Genomic DNA, 21,923 nt, shown 5'->3' with positions numbered 1-21,923 from the left:
TTAAAACGACAATTACATTAAATCCTAACTTGAGTGATTCATTTTTAAGCAGTTACAGCAACAGGTTTTGTTTTATTTTTAGCCATATGAATAAAACATGATTATGTTAAGAACGCCGCCGGTGTAATATGTTATTTTCCAGGCCTCTAAACGCCGTTTTTGCTGCACAGCTTAAAGCGGAACTTCAGGCATTTTTTTCTCATCTTTCCATCTATTAAATCTTCTGCCCTTGTTGTTTTAACTTTGAATAGTAAAACATTTTGGGCCAGATTCACAAAAGAGATACGACGGCGTATCTCCTGATACACCGTCGTATCTCTGTTTCTATCTATGCGACTGATTCATAGAATCACTTACGCATAGATATCCCTAAGATCCGACAGGTGTAATTGTTTTACACTGTCGGATCTTAGGATGCAGTACCGCGGCCGCCGCTGGGGGGAGTTTGCGTCGTAAACCAGCGTCGGGTATGCAAATTAGGAGTTACGGCGATTCACGACGGATTTTCACATTCGCTACGTCGCCGCTAGTCTAGTTTCCCGTCGCAAAGTTAGTTGTCGTTTTAGGTGCCCTAACTTTAGTCAGCAATCGTATTGCTGTATAAAGTATGGCCGTCGTTCCCGCGTCGAAATTTTAAAATGAATGTCGTTTGCGTAAGCCGTCCGGGAATACGGAATTACGCTACGCGCGTCGCCGTTCGAAAAAATGACGTCACTGCGCGCAAAGCAGGGAATTGCGAAACGGAGCATGCGCAGTAGGTCCGGCGCGGGAGCGCGCCTAATTTAAATGGCACACGCCCATTTGAATTGGCCCGCCTTGCGCCGAACGTCTTTACGATACACCGCCGCAAGTTTCCAGGTAAGTGCTTTGTGGATCGGGCACTAAAACTGGAAACTTGCGGCGGTGTATCGTAAACGGGTTACGTTACACCGGCGCTCTTCTACGTGAATCTGGCCCTTTTTTTCTGCCAGTAAATACCCCTTTCATACTGGGGCGGTTTTCAGGCGCTTTAGTGGTTGAAATAGCCTCTGCTATGTGCCTGAAAACCGCCTCCCATTCATTCAAGTGTGACTTTTCATACTCGGGCGGTGCGCTTGCAGAACCTTTGCGAAAAGTCCTGCAAGCAGCATCATTGGGGCGAGTTGGGAGCGCTGTATTTAGCATTCCCAAAACTCCCTGGCCATTGGAATGAATAGGCAGCACTTTCAAAGCGCCTGAAAAGCGATTCGAAAGTGCAGAACAAACGGGAGGTTTTTAACCTGGTATCGGCTGAAAATCAGTGCAAAAGCGTTGCTTGAACAGCGCTAAAGCGCTGCTAAAACATAGTGCTTTCAGTGTAAAAGCAGTCTTATACAACCCACTTCCTGTTTCCTGTCTGGTCATTAGCCTAGGCTGCTGACATCATGCACAGCTCTCTCTCTCTCTTGTGAGAGTTTGCCAGGAAGGGAGGCGTTGAGTCATAAGAGGGTTAATGAGAGCTACAGAGCTGGATGTGTGTCTGTGTGTAAATCCAGGAAGTGAACAGGCAGCAGCTTCAGCTGCCCACAGTTAAAATGGATGCAGCCAGACTCGGTGGAGGGAGATTTCTGCAGCAAATTTGATAAGTACAGAATCACAGTATATGTAAAATAATATCCAAAGTGGTTGGAGGGAAGCTTCAGAATGGCAAAGATGTTTTTATTACAAATTATGTGAGCAGACTGCAGTTACTCTTTAACCACTTAAGACCCGGACCTTTATGCAGGTAAAGGACCTGGCCAGTTTTTGCGATTCGGCACTGCTTTGATTTAACTGACAATTGCGCGGTCGTGCGACGTGGCTCCCAAACAAAATTGGAGTCCCTTTTTCCCCACAAATAGAGCTTTCTTTTGGTGGTATTTGATCACCTCTGCGTTTTTTGTTTTGCGCTATAAACAAAAATATAGCGAAAATTTTGAAAAAAATACAATATTTTTTGCTATAATAAATATCCCCCCAGTTTAGGTCGATACGTATTCTTCTATCTATTTTTTTTTTTTAAATCGCAATAAGCGTTTATTGATTGGTTTGCGCAAAAGTTATAGCCTTTACAAAATAGGGGGTATTTTTATGGCATTTTTATTAATATTTTTTTTTACTAGTAATGGCGGCGATCAGCGATTTTTTTTCGGTACTGCGACATTATGGCGGACACTTCGGACACTTTTGACAAATTTTTGGGACCATTGGCATTTTTTGAGCGATCAGTGCTATAAAAAATGCATTGGATTACTATAAAAATGCCACTGGCAGGGAAGGGGTTAACACTTGGGGGAAGGGGTTAAGTATGTTCCCTGGGTGTGTTCTAACTGTAGGGGGGGTGGCCTCACTAGGGGAAATGACTGATCTTCTGTTTATACATTGTATGAACGGAAGATCAGCATTTCTCTCCCCGACAGGACCGGGAGCTGTGTGTTTACACACACAGCTCCCGGTCCTCGCTCTGTAACGAGCGATCGCGTGTGCCCGGCGGCGATTGCGGCCACCGGTCACGCGCACTGGAGTCGGGGGAGAGAGGGGGGCGCGAGAGCCCGTAGCTATACGTCGGCTCTCGCGCCCCCCTCTCTCCCCCGACTCCAGTGCGCGTGACCGGTGGCCGCGATCGCCGCCGGGCACACGCGATCGCTCGTTACAGAGCGGCTGGTCGGCAAGCAGTTAAGTACATGCACACTTTAAAACGTAGACCCAATTTTTGCACATGTTAATAATTACGGAGACTCCTGAGCATTTCAAACAAGTTCATAATTCTATTACAGGGAGTAATTCTTCTACCAGAGGACCTGTACCTCCTCCTATACCTATTTTCCCCACCAGTTATTCAAATACTGTTAATTATTCACTTCATTGAGTGTGATAATGAGAAAAGCTCGACTGGCTGCAATTTAATTTGTTCTACTCCACTAAAAATGTATAGATCTGACAGTCCGCTCAATATATTTAAATATACATTCAAGTGGCTAAATAGTATGTAGATGACTTTTTTTATTCTTTTCAGAGCTAATGCTCATCCATTATTGCAAAGGTTATGCTGCAATCTATAATAGTTGTCTTTAGTTCTAAAATACCAACTGCATCATCCTTGTGGCAGACCTCAGAGCACTCTCTTGGGTGGCTAATGCAATCCTGGTATTCAAACATGGAACCACAAAATGCAATATTGACCTGGCAAAATACAAGGCCAATTGTAAAGCCATAGTGGCGGTAAGGTTCTGGGTTTGAAGGTCACCAAAGACTACACATGGTAATGGTAATAGTCAGGGCTTATTTTCACAATTTTTTTTACCCTTAGATTGAGGCTCATTTTGTCTAGGGGAATCGGCTAGTTGTTTTAAAATCGAAGCAGTACTTACCGTTTTAGAGAGCGATCTTCTCCGCCGCTTCCGGGTATGGTCTTCGGGACTGGGCGTTCCTATTTGATTGATAGGCTTCCGACGGTCGCATCCATCGCATCACGAGTAGCCGAAAGAAGCCGAACGTCGGTGCGGCTCTATACTGCGCCTGCGCACCGACGTTCGGCTACTTTCAGAAAATCGTGACGCGATGGAGGCGACCGTCGGAAGCCTGTCGGAAGACTGTTAATCAAAATAGGAACGCCCAGTCCCGCAGCCCATACCCGGAAGCGGCGGAGAAGATGCATCTCTAAAACGATAAGTACAGCTCTGATTTAAAAAAAAAATAGCCGATTCCCCTAGACAAAATGAGCATCAATCTAAGGGTAAAAAATTTTATTTCCGGGTGAACCTCCACTTTAAAGGGGCAGGATGCAAGGAGATCATCCAGTGGGGGTGTGGGCATCTGCACTGTACCCTGGGTACCTGCATCTCCCTTGCCCCGATCTTGCACTCAGTGGGAGCCATTGGGAGACAAACTGTCACTTGTAAACACAGAAGCCGAACTTCTGTGTTTACAAGTGATAGAGGTGAATAAGAAGCAGAAGGCCTGAGCCAGAGGTGGTTGAACTGAGTTCCACCAAGTTCCAGCTGAAAAAACCCTGGAATAGTAAAAAACTGTCCTTCCTTCATTAATATGATTCAGTATGTAGGATTTAGAGCAGTCATTCTCAACTTTGCTTCCGTGGAACCCTAGGGTTCCTCTAGAGCAGGGTTTCCCAACCAGGGTTCCCCCAGGGGTTGCTAGGGGTTCCTTGAGCAATCAGCAATTTTTTTGCCGCTCTCAGATAAATTCCCCCGGACACCATTGATATTTTTATATATCTGTAAGGAGCAAATTCTTCCCAATGACCACAAGTGTAAGGAGCATTCTTCCCACTAACCATCACACTTATGCATTATGAGTTGTAGATACAGTGGCCTCCTCACTCCTGCCACCCCCTCTATCACCAATAGAAAGATTCATGCATTGCATGAATCTATCTATGGCCGCCGCTGCCACCCCCTATTCAGGCACCCGGCCCCTTTTCGGGCACCGGCTGCCTATATTACAGCGGCGGGATATTTTTTTGAAGCACCTGAGTTCACCCAGCTGTGTTATAAAAGCAAATGAATAATACACTGAACCACCTCTCCGCCAATCAGGTGCTCGGGTCTGTTACCGTCAAATGATTGGCTGAAACAACAGGTGCTGTGATTGGACACCTATCAGGGGAGCATTTGATGGCACAGTGGGAGCATTTGATGGCACAGTGGGAGCATTTTTGATGGGGCACAGTGGAAGCATTTGATATGGCACAGTGGCTGCGTTTAATGGGCACAGTGTTGGCAATTGATGGGCACAGTGGCTGCGTTTGATGGGCACAGTGGCTGCGTTTGATGGGCACAGTGGCTGCGTTTGATGGCACAGTGTTTCCGTTTGATGGCACAGTGGCTGTGTTTGATGGCACAGTGGCTGTGTTTGATGGCACAGTGGCTGCGTTTGATGACACAGTGGCTGCGTTTGATGGCACAGTGGCTGCGTTTGATGGCACAGTGTTTCCGTTTGATGGCACAGTGGCTGTGTTTGATGGCACAGTGGCTGCGTTTGATGGCACAGTGGCTGCGTTTGATGGCACTGTGGCTGCGTTTGATGGCACAGTGTTTCCGTTTGATGGCACAGTGGCTGCGTTTGATGGCACAGTGGCTGCGTTTGATGGCACAGTGGCTGCGTTTGATGGCACAGTGTTTACGTTTGATGGCACAGTGGCTGCGTTTGATGGCACAGTGGCTGCGTTTGATGGCACAGTGTTTCCGTTTGATGGCACAGTGGCTGCGTTTGATGGCACAGTGGCTGCGTTTGATGGCACAGTGGCTGCGTTTGATGGCACAGTGGCTGTGTTTGATGGGTTTTTTTTCAGAATTTTTCAGTTTGTTTGCGCCCCCCCAAAAAATGTGGAGCAACAGCCACCACTGTGTAGGTATAGTAGTTTTTAGCAGGGGTTCCCTGAGACTGTAAAGTTTTTTTTAAGGATTCCTCTGTTGAAAAGGTTGAGAAAAGCTGCTCTAGAGGTTGATAGGGGTTCCTTGATGATTGACCTCTGTTCTGATGATGCCTCCCTAGTTCCAGAGCAGATGCAACTGCATGACACTAATGATGTTTCCTTCTGTCTATAAGGGGGGAATTTCCCCTCCTGGCCACCAATTTGAGGGGCATTCTTCCCACTGACCACAAATGTAAGGGGCATTCTGCCCACTGATTAACAATGTAAGAGGCCTGCTTCCCACTGACCACCAATGAATTGGTTTTAGCAGGCTCACTGAGACGTAAAAATTATTTAAAGGTTTCCTCTGGGGTAAAATGTTGAGAAAAGTTGTTTAATGCCTCGTACACACGACCAGTTTTCCTGTTGGGAAAACTGCAATGAAAGCTTTTGGCTGGGAAAAACGGCCATGTGTATGCTCCATAGCAGTTTTCCCGACAGGAAAAACTACCATGCAGGTTAACGGTTTTCCCGGCTGACTTTTTACCGCCGGGAAAACCCGATTGTGTGTACAAGGCATAAGGGTCCTTTCACACGGAATTTCCACCTGGCAGACTGTTTTGCTCACCGACCACTGAGCAGGCAGATGACAGGTCCGTCTCCGCTCAGGGTACAGAGACGGATCTGTCAGAGTCCCGCTATCCTCTATGGGGAGATCGGATGAAAATGGACCCCATCCTCCATGGATGAAAAATAGGGTCTCCATCCATCTGGATTTCATGGACAGGATTGGATAGCGGCGGGTGTCAGCGGACATGTCACCACTAACATCAGCCACTCCATAGGGCTGAATGTAGCATGCGATCCGGTCCACCTGAAAAACTAACAAGCGGACCTGATCAATAAGCCTGTGTGAAAGGGGCCTTAGGCCTCGTACACACGGACGGACAGTCGGACCGTTTTCAGCGGACATGTCCGCCCGGAGATTTCTGTCTGATGGTTGTACACACCATCAGACAGAAATCCGCGCGTAAACAATACGCGGTGACGTGGCGTGACGTGACGTGAAGTTCAAAGCTTCCACGCATGCGTCGAATCAGTACGACGCATGCGAGGGATGGCGGTTGGTCGGGCGTGTCCGGTGAGTCTGTACAGACGACCGAACACGTCCGGCGGACAGGTTTCCAGCGGACAGATTTCTTAGCAAGCTAATAAATTTTTGTCCGCTGGAAACTGCCCGATCCGCCGGACAATTGTCCGGTCGGGCCTACACACGACCGGATCTGTCCGCTGAATCTGGTCCGTCGGACCAGTTTCAGCAGACAGATCCGGTCGTGTGTACGGGGCCTAAGACTGTGGAAGAGATGAACATTTTCAAAAGGATAACCCTAAAACCCCACAACTTCTGTTACACTGCTTGATTAAGCATAACATGAGAACTGTTCATGATACACCGTGCTTTAGAAAGCTGATATTAATCCAGGTAGGGTTTCAATCTACTTTAATGAAGAATTCCAGGTATGGCTATTTTTCATAGTTACATTGGTCAGGCTTGGACCAGTGTTGCCAACCTACCAGATTAAAATTTACTGGCACGACACCCAAAATTTACTGGCGCAGTCACGTTTTTACTGACATTTCGCAAAAGTTACTAAATTAAATTTTTAGGTGCAAATTTCTGTATTTAGGCTACAAACAAGTACGCTAGGCAAATGGCAATGTGATTTAAGGTAAGATATTAAGGTAAAAAAACATATTTTTGTTATTTTCGATATAATAAGAGCAAATTATTTAGTCACATGATCACCCCCTGCCTCCATCCCCCTCTGCCACCAACACCCCCTGCCTTCACCCCCCTCTGCAGTGCCACAATCTCCCCCTGCCTCCAATCTCCCCTAGGCCCCCTGCCTCCATCCCCCTTTGCGGTGCCACCAACAACCCCTGTCTCCATCCCCCAATCTCTGCGGTGCCACCATCCCCCTCTGCGGTGCCACCAACACCCCCTGCCTCCAATCACCCCCTGCCACTAACACCCCCTGCCTCCATCACCCTCTGCGGTGCCACTGCAGCCACCGTCACCCCCTCCCTCCAATCACCCCATGCCTCCAATCTCCATGCGCAGTTCCAAGCCGAACTGATCTCGGCTATTTTTACTGGCGCATTTCCCCAACCACGGACATTTATGAACGGGGGGAAAAGTGCCCGTTTTTACAAACTGTCCTTAAAAATACAGACGGTTGGCAACACTGGCTTGGACCAATGTAAACTATGTATACACAAAACCTGTGTGATCCCTCTAGAAGCTGGAAATCAGCATAATAGACACCACTGCTCCACTGATCTCCACTAGCTTCTGGGTCCCATCCTAAGCATCTGTCCTGCTGCATGGTGAAGCCAGGAGGTCGACAGCTTGGCACGAGTTCCATTCAGAGAATAATTTGCAATTTGTTAATAAATGCAAATCATTATATGATTAGATAATAAGTGTCATCATGCTCTCCAGCTCATCTAATCGGATAATGCTTTGCAGAAGAAATGCAAAGCATCCTCTTAATGGTGAGCATTCTGAGCGTCCGACCTTCTGTGCTTACAATACAGAAGGAAATCCACTTGACATAGAACCCAGAATCTAGTGAATATCACTTGAGTATTTATGTGATAAATGTTTTATTTTGGGTTTAATACCGCTTCAGACTAAGCAGTGCTGCAAGGCAGGCTGTCACTGCTGTGCTGTCTCTTTAGATAATTCCTAGTGCTGAGGGAATCCTGCCTTGTGTATTCAATGTTTAGTTGAAAAAAAAAGAAAAAAAAAAAAACATTGGCCCGGATTTACATACATCGGCGCATATTTATGCCGCCGTAGCGTATCTCTTTTAAGCTACGCCGGCGCAGCGCAGAGAGGCAAGGACTGGATTCACAAAGCCAGTGCTGCCAAATCTGCGCTGGGTTTCTTAGATGTAAGTCGTCGTAAGTGGAAGTAGGCGTGAGCCATGCTAATGAGGCGTGACCCCATGCTAATGATGGGCCAAGCGCCAGATAGATACGAATAACGAACGGCGCATGCGCCGTCCCGTGGACGCATCGCAGTGCGCATGCTCATAATCAGGTCGGAACGAATGCCTAAGATAGGACGGATCACTGCCTACGGCGTGAACGTAACCTCCGCCAAGCCATATTCACGTACAACGTAAACGACGTAAAATACGACCGCATGACGGCTTGCGTTCCCTGGTCCATACCTTTGCATGGGTTGCGCCTCATATATGGGGAATAACTTTACGCCGGACAAACGACTTACGCAAACCGCATATATTATGCGCCGGGCGCAAGTACGTTCGTGAATCGGCGTATCTCCCTCATTTGCATATACGAATAGAAAATGAATGGGAGCGCCAAATACGTCCAGCGTAAATATGCACCCACTCTCCGCCGGCGTAGGCAAGTTACGTCGGTCGGATGAAGCCTATTTTCTGGCGTATCTTAGTTTGTGGGCACGGCGCACAGATACAACGGCGCATATTTGCATTTACGCGGCGTATCTCGAGATACGTCGGCGTAAGTGCTTTGTGAATCCGGGCTAATGTATATAGAAATCTGTCAGATGGCTGAAGATGAGCAATAAATGAGAGCTGGACATTTTCTTACAAAGGAAAGGTGTAAATGCTTACCGGGTCTCTTTTCACCAGGTCCAAATCTGGGACCACAGCTGTAAGATGGACGATAGTAAATAAGGAATTCAGGACATAGGAGAAAAACAAGTTTTTATGAAGTGTAATCCTCTGACAGCTTAGGCTCCTAGAACACAAAACATGGGCGGCATTTCAATTATTTATCAAATATGCTTTTATTTCATTATGACCAATCCTATTTCAACATTTGCTCTATCTCTATCTTCCTTCCTTCCATTCTATACCGTTCTTTTATCCATCTATACCGTTCTTCTTTTCTTCCTTCCTTTCTTCCATCTATACCTTTCTTTCATATATATCTTCCATTCTTTCTTCCTTATACTGTATATCTTACATTATCTATTGCTTCCTTCTCTACCTTTCTTTCTTCTATCTATATTTTCCTTCGTCCCTTCAATCTACAGTATATCTGACTTCCTTCATCTATACCTTTCTTCCTTGCATCTATACCTCCCTTCCTTCTTTACCTTCCTTTCTTCCATCTATATTTTCCTTCCTCACTTCCATGTACAGTATATCTTTCTTCCTTCAACTATGCCTTCCTTCCTTCCATCTATATCTTCTTTCCTTCCATCTATACCTTCCATATTTATCTTCCATCAGTTCTTTCTTCCATCTATATCTTCCTTCTTTCTCTACCTTCCTTTCTTCCATCTATATTTTCCTTCCTCACTTCCATCTACAATATATCTTCCTTCCTTCATCTATACCAGGGATAGGCAATTAGCGGACCTCCAGCTGTTGCACAACTACAAGTTCCATGAGGCATAGCAAGACTCTCACAGCCACAAGCATGACACCCAGAGGCAGAGGCATGATGGGACTTGTAGTTTTGCAACAGCTGGAGGTCCGCTAATTGCATATCCCTGATCTATACCTTTCTTCCATCTATATCTTCCTTCCTTTCCATCTATACCTTCCATCTGTTCTTCCTTCCATCTATATCTTCCTTCCTTCTCTAAATTCCTTCTTTCCATCCATATTTTCTTTCCTCCCCTCTATCTACAGTATATCTTCCTTCCTTCAACTATACCTTCCTTCAAACTATATCTTCCTTCCTTCCATCTATATCTTCCTCCCATCCATCTATACCTTCCTTCCTTTCATATGTGTCTTATATATGTTCCTCCTTCCATCTATATCTTCCTTCCTTCTTTACTTTCCATTCTTCCATCTATATTTTTCTTCCTTCCTTCCTTCCATCTACAGTATATATTCCTTCTTTCATCTATAGCTTCCTTCCATATATATCTTCTTCCTTCCATTTATATATACCTCCTTTATTTTTTTCCTTTCTTCTATTCCTTCCTTCCATGTATATCTTCCATCTTTTCTTCCTTTCATCTATATCTTCCTTCTTTACCTTCCTACCTTACATCTACATTTTCCTTCCTTCCATCTATATCTTCTTTCCCTCCTTTCTTCTATACCTTCTTTCCTCCCATATCTTCCTTCCTTCCTTCCTTCCTTCTATCCATCTTTATCTTCCTTTCTTCCTACCTTCCACCTATATCTTCTTTCATCTATACCTACCTACTTTCCTTCCTGCATAAAAGACTATTAACTTGGTAAAAGCTGTTTATGGTCACATTCACAGGTAGGCGAGGGGGAGGAAATCCGATAGAACACCTTTTGGGATGAATTAGAGCAGAGACTGCGAGCCAGGTGTTCTCGTCCAACATCAGTGCCTGACCTCACAAGTGCGCTTCTTGAAGAATGGTCAAACATTCACATAGACACACTCCTAAACCTTGTGGTCAGCCTTCCCAGAAGAGTTGAAGCTGTTATATCTGCAAAGTGTGGGCCAACTCAACATTAAACCCTACGGGCCAAGACTGGGATGCCATTAAAGTTCATGTATGTGTAAAGGCAGGTGGCCCAATACTTTTGGCAATATAGGGCTAGATTCAGAAACACTTACGACGGCGTATCAGTAGATACGCCATCGTAAGTCCGAATGCGGCGCCGTCGTATCTATAAGCGTATTCTCAATCTGAGATACGCTTATCTGTTGCTAAGATACGACCGGCGTAAGTCTCATACGCCGTCATATCTTAGCTGCATATTTACGCTGGCCGTTAGGGGCGTGGACGTCGATTTACGCAGAGAATATGCAAATTATCAAGATACGTCTATTAACGAACGTACGCACGCCCGTCGCATGTAAGATACCGCTTACACAGCCCCGCCTCCTCCTGACCCCACACCTGTGATAGACAGAATGCGGGTCCAATGCTGGGACGTGTTGTCTATCACAGGCACGGGGTCAGGAGGGGGCGGGGCTGTGTGAGCGAGCAGAGCAGAGGAAATTTCAATGTAAGTTCTAACAGCGGGCAATACTGCTTTGCGATCCACAGCTCTCCTCTTCCTCCGTGATCTCTGACAGCTCACGATCAACCCAGCCCACCGTGGTGCTTCCCCCCCACTCCCAGGCGATCCGTGGCTCTCCTCTTCATCCTGTCATGATCTGGCCGCCAATGGAGGGCACAAGGACTCCACAATGGGGGGCACAAGGACTCCACAATGGGGGGCACAAGGACTCCGCAATAGGGGGGCACAAGGACTCCGCAATGGGGGGCACAAGGACTCGGCAATGGGAGGCACAAGGACTCGGCAATGGGAGGCACAAGGACTCGGCAATGGGGGGCACAAGGACTCGGCAATGAGGGGCACAATGACTCCGCAATGAGGGGCACAATGACTCCGCAATGAGGGGCACAATGAGTCTGCAATGGGGGCACAAGGACTTCACAATGGGGGGCACAATGACTTTGCAATAGGGGGCACAAGGACTCTGCAATGGGGGGCACAAGGACACCGCAATGGGGGCACAAGGACTCCGCAAGGGGGGGCACAATGACTCTGCAAGGGGGGGAACAATGACTCTGCAGGGGGGGCACAATGACTCTGCAATGGGGGCACAATGACTCTGCAAGGGGGGGCACAATGACTCTGCAAGGGGGGGCACAATGACTCTGCAGGGGGGGGCACAATGACTCTGCAATGGGGGGCACAATGACTCTGCAAGGGGGGGCACAATGACTCTGCAATGGGGGGCACAATGACTCTGCAATAGGGGGCACAAGGACTTTGCAATGGGGGCACAATGAGTTTGCAATGGGGGCACAGTGGGGCTGAGCTGGGGGGAACTGATAAAGTTGTTGTTAATATTTATTTTCGTAACTTAAAACTTAATTCTGCATAAAAAATGTAAGTCTAATTTCATGAGATAAATTATGAGGGTGTGAGCAGTGTAGGTATGGGGTTGGGCAACTGATGACGAGTAACCCTTGAGGCCTGGCTAGTGGCTCAAGACTTTGATTTTGAGCCCTGTATATATATATATATATATATATATATATATATATATACTGTATATACACATGAGGGGCCCCAGACGGGAGGTAGGAGACGTGCCACCTCCTTCTTAATATGCTCTTGGGAAAAAAGTGCTGGGACATCACCTTGCCCCCACGACACCCCAGCATAATCTACCGCATTACAAAAGTTGAATCATCCACATCTGTGCGCATGAAGTTCTGCAGACTGTCTGGAGTTCAAAATGAGCTTTGTGTTTTGGGTATTGAGGCTGGAGAGAAAAATACGATGTGACTTACATTAGCTAGTGAACAAATTCCATTTCCACACAAATCAGTATTCCTCCCCTCCTGTTTTTCATTAATATGTAACCCTGGAAATCAAAAACAATTAAAATCGAAATTATGCATTCTGGTGGCACTTACTTGAAGTAGAAGAAAATTCCAAGGGAAATTAGCAGGGAGACAATAGAGAGGGCATGTCCAACTATTGCCATGTAATAAAGGATGTAGGCATTCTGGAAGGAAAAACAGACATTAAAGGGATTTAGAGCTTCATACATATTTTCTTTTTTATGGTCAGGTAAATATGAAATCTTGTGTATATTTAGCATGTATTCTCATAACCAATGAGAAGGTAGGAGTTTTTGGCTTCATGATTTCCAGTTTCCTTTTCCCTTCTGATGTAAATACACTGTTGTTCACAGAGATCAGTGGCTCAAGTTGAAATTCACATGGCAGTCATTGTTGTGATTTCGCCCCCACTAACCATTCCTCTACTTACCTTCCATCTTTTTAAATTAGGAACAAGGGACAACTATTAGCAAAAGTATGTAGGCATAGGACACACACCCTGCCATGCCCCCTTAACCACTTAAGGACCGGACCAATATGCTGCTAAATGACCCAAGGGGTTTTTACAATTCGGCACTGCGTCGCTTTAACAGACAATTGCGCGGGCGTGCGACGTGGCTCCCAAACAAAATTGGCGTCCTTTTTTCCCACAAATGGAGCTTTCTTTTGGTGGTATTTGATCACCTCTGCGGTTTTTATTTTTTGCGCTATAAACAAGATCAGAGCGACAATTTTGAAAAAAATGCAATATTTTTTACTTTTTGCTATAATAAATATCCCCCAAAAATATATAAAAATATATAAAAAAACATTTTTTCCCTCAGTTTAGGCCGATACGTATTCTTCGACCTATTTTTGGTAAAAAAAATAGTTTTATTGCATTTTTATAATTTTTTCTTTTTTTTACTCAGCGATTTTTTTCGTGACTGCGACATTATGGCGGACACTTTGGACAATTTTGACACATTTTTGGGACCATTGTCATTTTCACAGCAAAAAATGCATTTAAATTGCATTGTTTATTGTGAAAATGACAGTTGCAGTTTGGGAGTTAACCACAGGGGGCGCTGAAGGAGTTGTGTTTCACCTAGTGTGTGTTTACAACTGTAGGGGGGTGTGGCTGTAGGTGTGACGTCATCGATCGTGTCTCCCTATTAAAGGAATCACACGATCGATGCAGCCGCCACAGTGAAGAACGGGAAAGCCGTGTTTACACACGGCTCTCCCCGTTCTTCAGCTCCGGGGACCGATCGCCGCACTCCAGTGCACTCCAGCGGTCCCGGAGCTTCGGACTGGGACTGGGCGTGCGCCCGCAACCCACGGCTGGGTACTGGGTACTAGTACAGGACGTACCTGTACGTACATGTGCCCAGCCGTGCCATTCTGCCGACGTATATGTGCAGGAGGCGGTCCTTAAGTGGTTAAAGGAGAATTTAACCAAAAAAAATGTTAAACCCAAAGAAATTGATAGAAAGGTTTAGCACTGGGAAACACTATTTGAACGATAAATAGTGTACTTTATACACAACTATATAGATCAGACTAAAATCAGAGACAAAGGAGGAGGAAAGAGGGTCAGAGGGGCTTTGTTCCAAATCAGGGACAGTCCCTCAAAATCAGGGACTGTTGGGAGCTATGTCTTTGCATCGTGTATTGTGCTCTAGGAATCCTTTGTCATATATTAAAGCCCTACTCCTGCCTTTTCACTAACCTAAATCTGCTGTCTAGTGATGTTGCGATCTTAAGTTTTTTTCTGTGTACAAAAGGTGGGGTCCCTCTTCAGGTGTCTATTTTCACTACCTGCATGACATGGGTACTCCCTATTAGCTATTTAGCAGCATGGTTCTCTCAGGATCCAGAGGAGGAATCTCAGTATTGACGTCAGAAAAAGGGGACCATTGGAGACTGGCTGGCATGGACACTTCTGCATTGCTGGATTACAAACAATATTATAAAGATATAACCAGTGGTGGCTGCTCCATTAGGGGTGTAGTCCCGTTAATCCATGCATCCGACTCCTTATCTACATGCAGGGTGCCGGATGCATAGATTTCAATGGGGTTTTCAATAAGGCTCTAATTGGCTTCAAAAAAGGGTGGGCTCAGGGGGGAGAAAACTGTGCCCCGAGCCAGTTGTGAGACATTAGCGAATTTATATTTGCTGATGTCTTCCTGCTTCTCTTCCCGGCCAATCGTGAAGTGGGTCCTGAGACCAGATTGGCCAGGGAGTCGACTCCTGACCAATCGGGTTTCAGGACCCACTTTCTGCTCTGCCGGGAGGAAGAGCAACACCTGTGCAAGCTGAAGCGAAGTGCAGGTAATGCCGGAATGATCGCCGCCTTCCCATCAGATCGCCACATTTCCGTCCGTCCTGCATGGAGTGGTGGTGGTTGTGCGAGGTGAGGGGGGGCAGGTTTGTTTCCCACTGCCCCCAAAATATTGAGCACCAGCTGCCACTGGATATAACATTATATGTGGTTGCAGAGCAAAGACTGACAGAATGGCTCTTTCAGTAGCTGTCAGGCACGGCAAATGTTTTCTGGGCATTCGCTCATCTATATTTTACAGCAATCGGCTATCATTTTTTACAGAATTTGCTACATATGTAGTTCTGATGGCCAAGTCTTGTTTGATTTTGAAATGTGTTGGGCGACTCTTGATTTTTAAAGCCCAACTCTAGGATATTTGCAACCACCTTCCCAGGTGGGTCGCTTACCTGATGACACGAGTATGCACTATGGGAAAAAGGCAAGACAGTAGAGGTGGTGACACATGCCACCTAGTTAAACATTGTTGCTGACCAAGTACACCCCTTCTTGGAAACAGTATTCCTTGATGGCAGCGGCCTCTTTAAGCAGGATAATACACCATGCCACACCATAAACATGGTTCAGGAATGGTTTGAGGAACACAATAACAAGTTAGAAGTGTTGACTTCCACATTCTCCAGTTCTCAACCCAATCTATCATCTGAGGGATGTGCTGGAAAAACAAATTTGATCCATGGGGACCCCACCTAACAACTTACAAGAGTAAAGGATCTACTACTGACGGCTTGGTGCCAGATACGAATAGATGGGACTTTTGGTCTCCAAAACAAAACAAAAACAGAAGAGGGGGACAGTTGGACTATTGCGGTACAGATAAATAAGTAGACTCAAATATGTAGATACATATACAGTATGAAAAAGTATACATTTTTATTAATATAACATCAAATAAAACAGAAACAAAAATATACAGTTTAAAAACGTTGTGACAAACCATACGTGTCACCAAACTAATGATTCCCGAGAGGGGAAAATTGCGGTGGAGGTAGGAGTCACAGGAAACGTGTCTACTAGTTTCGCGGCCAGTTTCCGCTTCGTCAGGAGAAATTCTAAAATACCCCGTCAGTTCGAAATGCCAGGGGCCACCAATGGGGTCTCCCGCGGCGACCAAGGGGGATGTATGTGAAGATGGACCTATCAGCTATAAAGATAGGGAGCAGAGGTAGGGGGTCCCAGGACAAGGGATCCAGCTTGGGCTGGTGCTTCAAAACGTGGCAATTAGTTACAAAAAGCAGCGATTGCTGCTGGTGAGGTGGGAAGTCAAACGCAATCTATCCCACTAAAGCCAGGAAGGGCGATAGCAAAATGGTAGCTCAATGCCTGGTAAAGCAAGGGATGTCCTGGGACCCGGCGTCCATCACTCCATCACTTGGTGCCAGATACCACAGCATACCTTCAGAGGTCTAGAAGAGTCCATGACTCGATGACTCAGAGATGTGTTGGCAGAAAATGGGGGACCTTCTCAATGTTAAGTGAGTGGTCATAAAGTTATAGGCGATCGGTGTATATACAGAAGAAGGATTAATGGGTTATCAACTGGCATCATATACCCATTTTTTATTTTTTTTTGCAAAAATCTTTTTTATTACATTTTTCATTAGCATACAAAATTAGCCCACGCAGGGGCCAAACCTTTGACCACGCAGGAGCCTGATGCGGCAACATACCGCAACAGGGAACAACATACAACATAGACAAACTAACTAATACTATAACCCCAATGTGGGGTGAGGTTCAGTTCAGGAGAATCTGTGTTCAAATTGGTACCAACAGGATAATGCAACATGAGAATAGTTGGGTCAATATACTAACAGACTAGAGATATAGAGGTCCTCAAACTATGGCCCTCCAGTTGTTCAGGAACTACAATTCCCATCATGCCTAATCATGTCTGTGAATGTCAGAGTTTTACAATGCCTCATGGGACTTGTAGTTCCGCAACAGCTGGAGGGCCGTAGTTTGAAGATCCCTGATCTAGGAATTGGTTACTGCATCAGTTGCCGTGGTATTGTCATCTAGCCAACAGGTCCATATCTTTTCAAATTTTTGTGGACAACCCCTGTCCGAGTAGGTGGCTTTATTACAGGGGTAAACTGGCATTCACTAGGCTTTTACGGAATCTGACAGAGGGGAGACGATTGTTTCCAGTTTATAGTAATGGCCTTACCAGCCTAGTACAATAGCAGGGATATGAGTATTTTCCTGGCTCTGGGCAATGACAGTTGTTCCACCAGCCCCAGCAGACAATATTTAGGATCATAAGGAACACGAGTCTTAGGCCTTGTACACACGGGCAAACATGTCCGCTGAAAACGGTCCGCCGTACCGTTTTCAGCGGACATGCCCGCCCGGAGATTTCTGTATGATGGCTGTACACACCATCATACAGAAATGAGAGACAATCCGCGCGGACAGACAGCGCGGTGACGTGTTTGCGCCGTCGCCGCGACGATGACGCGGCGACCTGCGCGACGCTGAAAGGTCAATGCTTCCACGCATGCGTCTAAGTCATTCGACGCATGCGAGGGATGGTGGCCGCTCGGACATGTACGGTAAGTCTGTACAGACGACCGAACATGTCCGACGGACAGGATTCCAGCGGGCATGTTTCTAAGCAAGTTTAGAAACATTTGTTCGCTCGAAAACGGTCTGGCGGGCAAATGTACGCTGGAATCCTGTCCGATCGGCCGTACACACAACCGAACATGTCTGCTGCAACTGGTCCGTGGACCAGTTTCAGCAGACATGTTCGGTCGTGTGTACGGGGCCTAAGTGACCTTAGCAATCACCTGGAGTACTTCTTTCCAATAATGTTCGATTGCTGGGCAAACCCCAAAAAATTGGAAAAAGTCACCCGGTTAGTAGGAGCAATGCCAGCACGCCGGAGAATGTGCCGGGGACATCTGGTGCAGCCTGTGAGGCGTGTAGTGAGCTCTATGCACAATTTTGTATTGGACCAGTTTGTCCCTAGCTGAGACCAGAGAGGAGAAGGGAAAGTCCCAAATCTCCCTCCAGTCGTCCTCGTCCAGCTCCGGTATGTCCCCCACCCATTTCCTGCGGAGGGGGGCAACTCGGGGCCGGCAGCTCATATCCCCATTTTGATAGACAACAAAAAGGTGAACATATTTGGGACTTTTAAGGTGCCAAAACTGAGACAAAGACATAATTAAAATCTTTTTTTTTTTTTTATAATAAATGCGTTGAAGAACAAGACGCCACCTGTACCTTATTCACTTTAATGAAATTCTACTGGAACTACTTAATTACCCATACAACATATTTGGATATGTAATGGTGCATATGTAATGTAATAAAGATACATAAGGTTGTAATTAAATTAGGGGGGAACAATTCTGTGATGTTTTTAAGTTGCACGATTGTTAAAATCTATGATAGAACTGCTTCACTGAGAGTTTTTCTTTACAATAATAATAAAAAAAAATTCAGCCAAATCAGCCAATCAGCCAAAAATCGCATAAGTCAATATCCATTAGGGCGCTGGGTCAGTATAAATTACCTGACTTCGGCCAGGCATTTTTACTGATTTTCTCTTTTAATAAAAAAAAAAGATTTTAATTATAATTTTTCCTTACGTTTGGCACCTTAAAAATCCCACATATGTACACATTTTCTTGTTTTGTATGCTGATAGGTGAGTCCTCTTTGAAAATGATAAATACGGTAAAATGTAAGATCAATATGCAAATCGCAGAGCAATCTTTTATAAATAGAACCTTTAAACGAACGCCAATTTAATCTAAAATTCATGACAAGGAACACATTTTTTATGTCTGCTGTCTTGTGGTGTATTGTGGCAGTTTTTGTTGAAATTATCATTTTTTTTTCATTGCAGAATGTGTCTTATCCTCAAGTGTTACAATTTCAAGGTCACAACTCAGTTTGTTCTGAATGCACTGCCGCTGAATAATTGGAAAACTTGGCTGACGTTATTGAGTTAAGCATATTCCTGATTTACAGGGATGCAAACACCTGTCTGCATTGCCAGTCGCTGCGAGCTCACGTTGTGCCTGGGATCGAACGCGGAATAAAAATAAGTGTTTTGTGTCCCAACAAATAATTGTGAGTTACACAGTGTTCTCAGAGAAACACAGAGATTTAATAAGTACATAACCACCTTAACCAAATGACGGGCTGTAAAATAGCACGAATAATTTACGCATCATTACCATTCCGCAAGTCACCAGAATTTGGCCATAAATCTATATTTACGTATCAAAGATAAAAGCTTGCAAGACAATAGGTGGAAAAAGCAGCAGTCCTGGATGTCTCTCAAAATAGGATCCTATTTTCGCGATGTAAAAAATTTAAAAATGTTTTAATGTCATTAAAAAGGATCGTGTGTGGGCTCCAGAGCATTTTTTGCGACGTTAAAAATGGCCATTAAAAATTTAGAACATGCTCTAATTTTTCGTGTCGTTTTTAACGTTGTCGTTTTTAACGTCGTAAATGGAGATAGCACATTCATCACGCTGTAACAGACTGAGAAGCGCAAATCGTCTCTCACCAAACTTTTACTAAACACGAAAAATCAGCAAAAAGCAGCCCCAAGGGTAGCGACATCCAAATCGCAGATCGCCTCCATTACTAGTAAAAAAAAATATTAATAATAAAAATGCCATAAAACTATCCCCTATTTTGTAGACGCTATAACTTTTGCGCAAACCAATCAATATACGCTTTTTGCAATTTTTTACCAAAAATATGTGAAAGAATACACATCGGCCTAAACTGAGAAAAAAATGCTTTTTTAAACAAAAAATAGAGGAAATTTTGTTTGGGAGCCACGTCGCACGACCGCGCAATTGTCAGTTAATGCGACGCAGTGTCGAATCGCAAAAAGTGGCCCGGTCATTTGGCAGCCAAATGGTCCGAGGCTGAAGTGGTTAATGTGATAGTACTAAGCAGAACAGAAACTCTGTATGTACAGCCATGGTCAAAAGTTTTGAGAATGACACAAATTTTACATTTCACAAAGTCTGCTGCTTCAGTGTTTTTAGATCTTTTTGTCAGAAGTTACTATGGTATGCGGAAGTATGAGTACAAGCATTTCATACGTGTCAACGGCTTTTATTGACAATTACATTAGGTTTAGTCAATATTTGCAGTCTTGAGTTGACCCTTCTTTTTCAATACCTCTTCTCCCCGGCATGCTGTCAATCAACTTCTGGGCCACATCCTATCTGATGACAGCCCATTCTTGCATAATAAATACTTGGGGCCAGATCCACATACATTTGGATCGGCGCAGCGTATCAGAGATACACTACGCCGCCGTACCTTACCTGGCGTATATTCGAATCCACAAAGATTTCGCGCCGTAAGTTACGGCAGCGTAGTGTATTTCTGGCGGCGGATTTCAAATTGGGCGGGTTTCATTTAAATGAAGCGCGTCCCCACGCCAAATGAACTGCGCATGCGTCGTTCAGAAATTTCCCGAAGTGCATTGCGCTAAATGACGTCGCTAGGACGTCATTTTTTTTAACTTAGACGTGAGTTACGTCCATCCCTATTCACGGACGACTTACGCAAAAAATAAAAAAAATTCAAATTTCGACACGGGAACGACGGCCATACTTAACATGGCAAGTCTATCTATACGCCGCAAAATACTAGCTTTAACTATACGCCGGAAAAAGCCGACTACAGACGGCGTTAGAAAATGCGTGGATCCGTGGATCGTCGTAATTCGCTAATTTGCATACCCGGCGCGTAAAACGACGCGAACTCCACCCAGCGGGCGCCGAAGCATTGCACCTACGATCCGAAGGCGTACGAAGCCGTACGCCAGTCGGATCGAAACCAGAAGCCATCGTATCTTGGTTTGAGGATTCAAACTAAAGATACGGCGTGGGAAATTTGAAAGTACGCCGGCGTATCAGTAGATACGCCGGCGTACTTCGTCTGTGGATCTGGCCCTTGGAGTTTGTCAGAATTTGTGGGGTTTTTCTGTTCACCTGCCTCTTGAGGATTGACCACAATTTCTCAATGGGATTAAGGTTTGGGGAGTTTCCTGCACATGGACCCCAAATCTTTAATGAACATTTGAGCTGTGGTTGGGCCCCAGTAATCGACTGGGTCCCCAATCCAGAAACATTAAATCCAGAAAAGATCCCAAGCGAGGAAGCTGTTCGGTGGGGAGTCCATCTGAGGAGAGCCAAGAGAGGCTGGCGATTCAATAGGGTCTCGACAAACCACCAGGGATCAAGGTAACCGGACACTGAGAGGCTGGACGTTGGTCACCTATCAGTCGGTAACCTGCCTACTACCTGATGGAGATCCAGGCGCAAAATCTGTTAAGGAAGATCATCTCCGCTATCGCAATTCCAGGAGGTTTTGTGGCAGAGACTTTTCCATAAGTGCATTCCAGGAGGGTCTGTGGCAGAGACTTTTCCTCTAAGTTCCGAGTGATACCCTGGCTGCCAGGTCAGTGAGAGAGGCCTGTCCAGGTACGCTATACCCACTCTGGCTAGAGTGGCAAAGAAAATTAAGTGTTGTTGGGAGCAGGACTGTTTCCCTGTTGTTACGCCTGAGTCTGCTATTTCTCCTTCCACTTCATCTCTACTCTTCACCTCAAGTTTTATTGTTTTTACCCGGCTGGGTAATAAAGAGCACAGAAAAAGACACATTTCGTGGATATTCCGTTACTGCTACATTCACCATACACCCCTAGACGGAGGAGGAGCCATGAGGTAACGTGCCACCCAAACAAACCAGCAGCTCCTTCGGGGGTAGATCTACATAATCATTATAAAACAAAATTGAGGGTAGTGGCAGGGTTTTGGGGAGGTGGGGGCGCACTTTGCTGTTTAAGTAAAATGGCAACACATAAAACTGCTTCTTGTT

The 21,923-nt window shown here is 45.4% G+C and overlaps 1 protein-coding gene across 1 annotated transcript in view; it reads right to left on the bottom strand.

Moving 5' to 3' along the window:
* CALCR (calcitonin receptor) overlaps window positions 1–21,923 on the bottom strand; it is a 196,167-nt gene that overhangs the window by 68,012 nt on the left and 106,232 nt on the right. Inside the window, exons 5-6 of the mRNA XM_040352334.1 lie at window positions 12,804–12,895; window positions 9,040–9,166 (exon numbers count right to left, since the gene is read on the bottom strand). Coding sequence (XP_040208268.1) covers window positions 9,040–9,166; window positions 12,804–12,895 — 219 coding nt within the window. The remainder of the gene's footprint in view (window positions 1–9,039; window positions 9,167–12,803; window positions 12,896–21,923) is intronic.

Source organism: Rana temporaria, chromosome 5 (assembly GCF_905171775.1).
Source record: "Rana temporaria chromosome 5, aRanTem1.1, whole genome shotgun sequence".
NCBI classification, from domain to species: Eukaryota; Metazoa; Chordata; class Amphibia; order Anura; family Ranidae; genus Rana; species Rana temporaria.
Note: the sequence above shows the minus strand (reverse complement) of the source record. Positions and strands in the feature narration are given on the sequence as shown.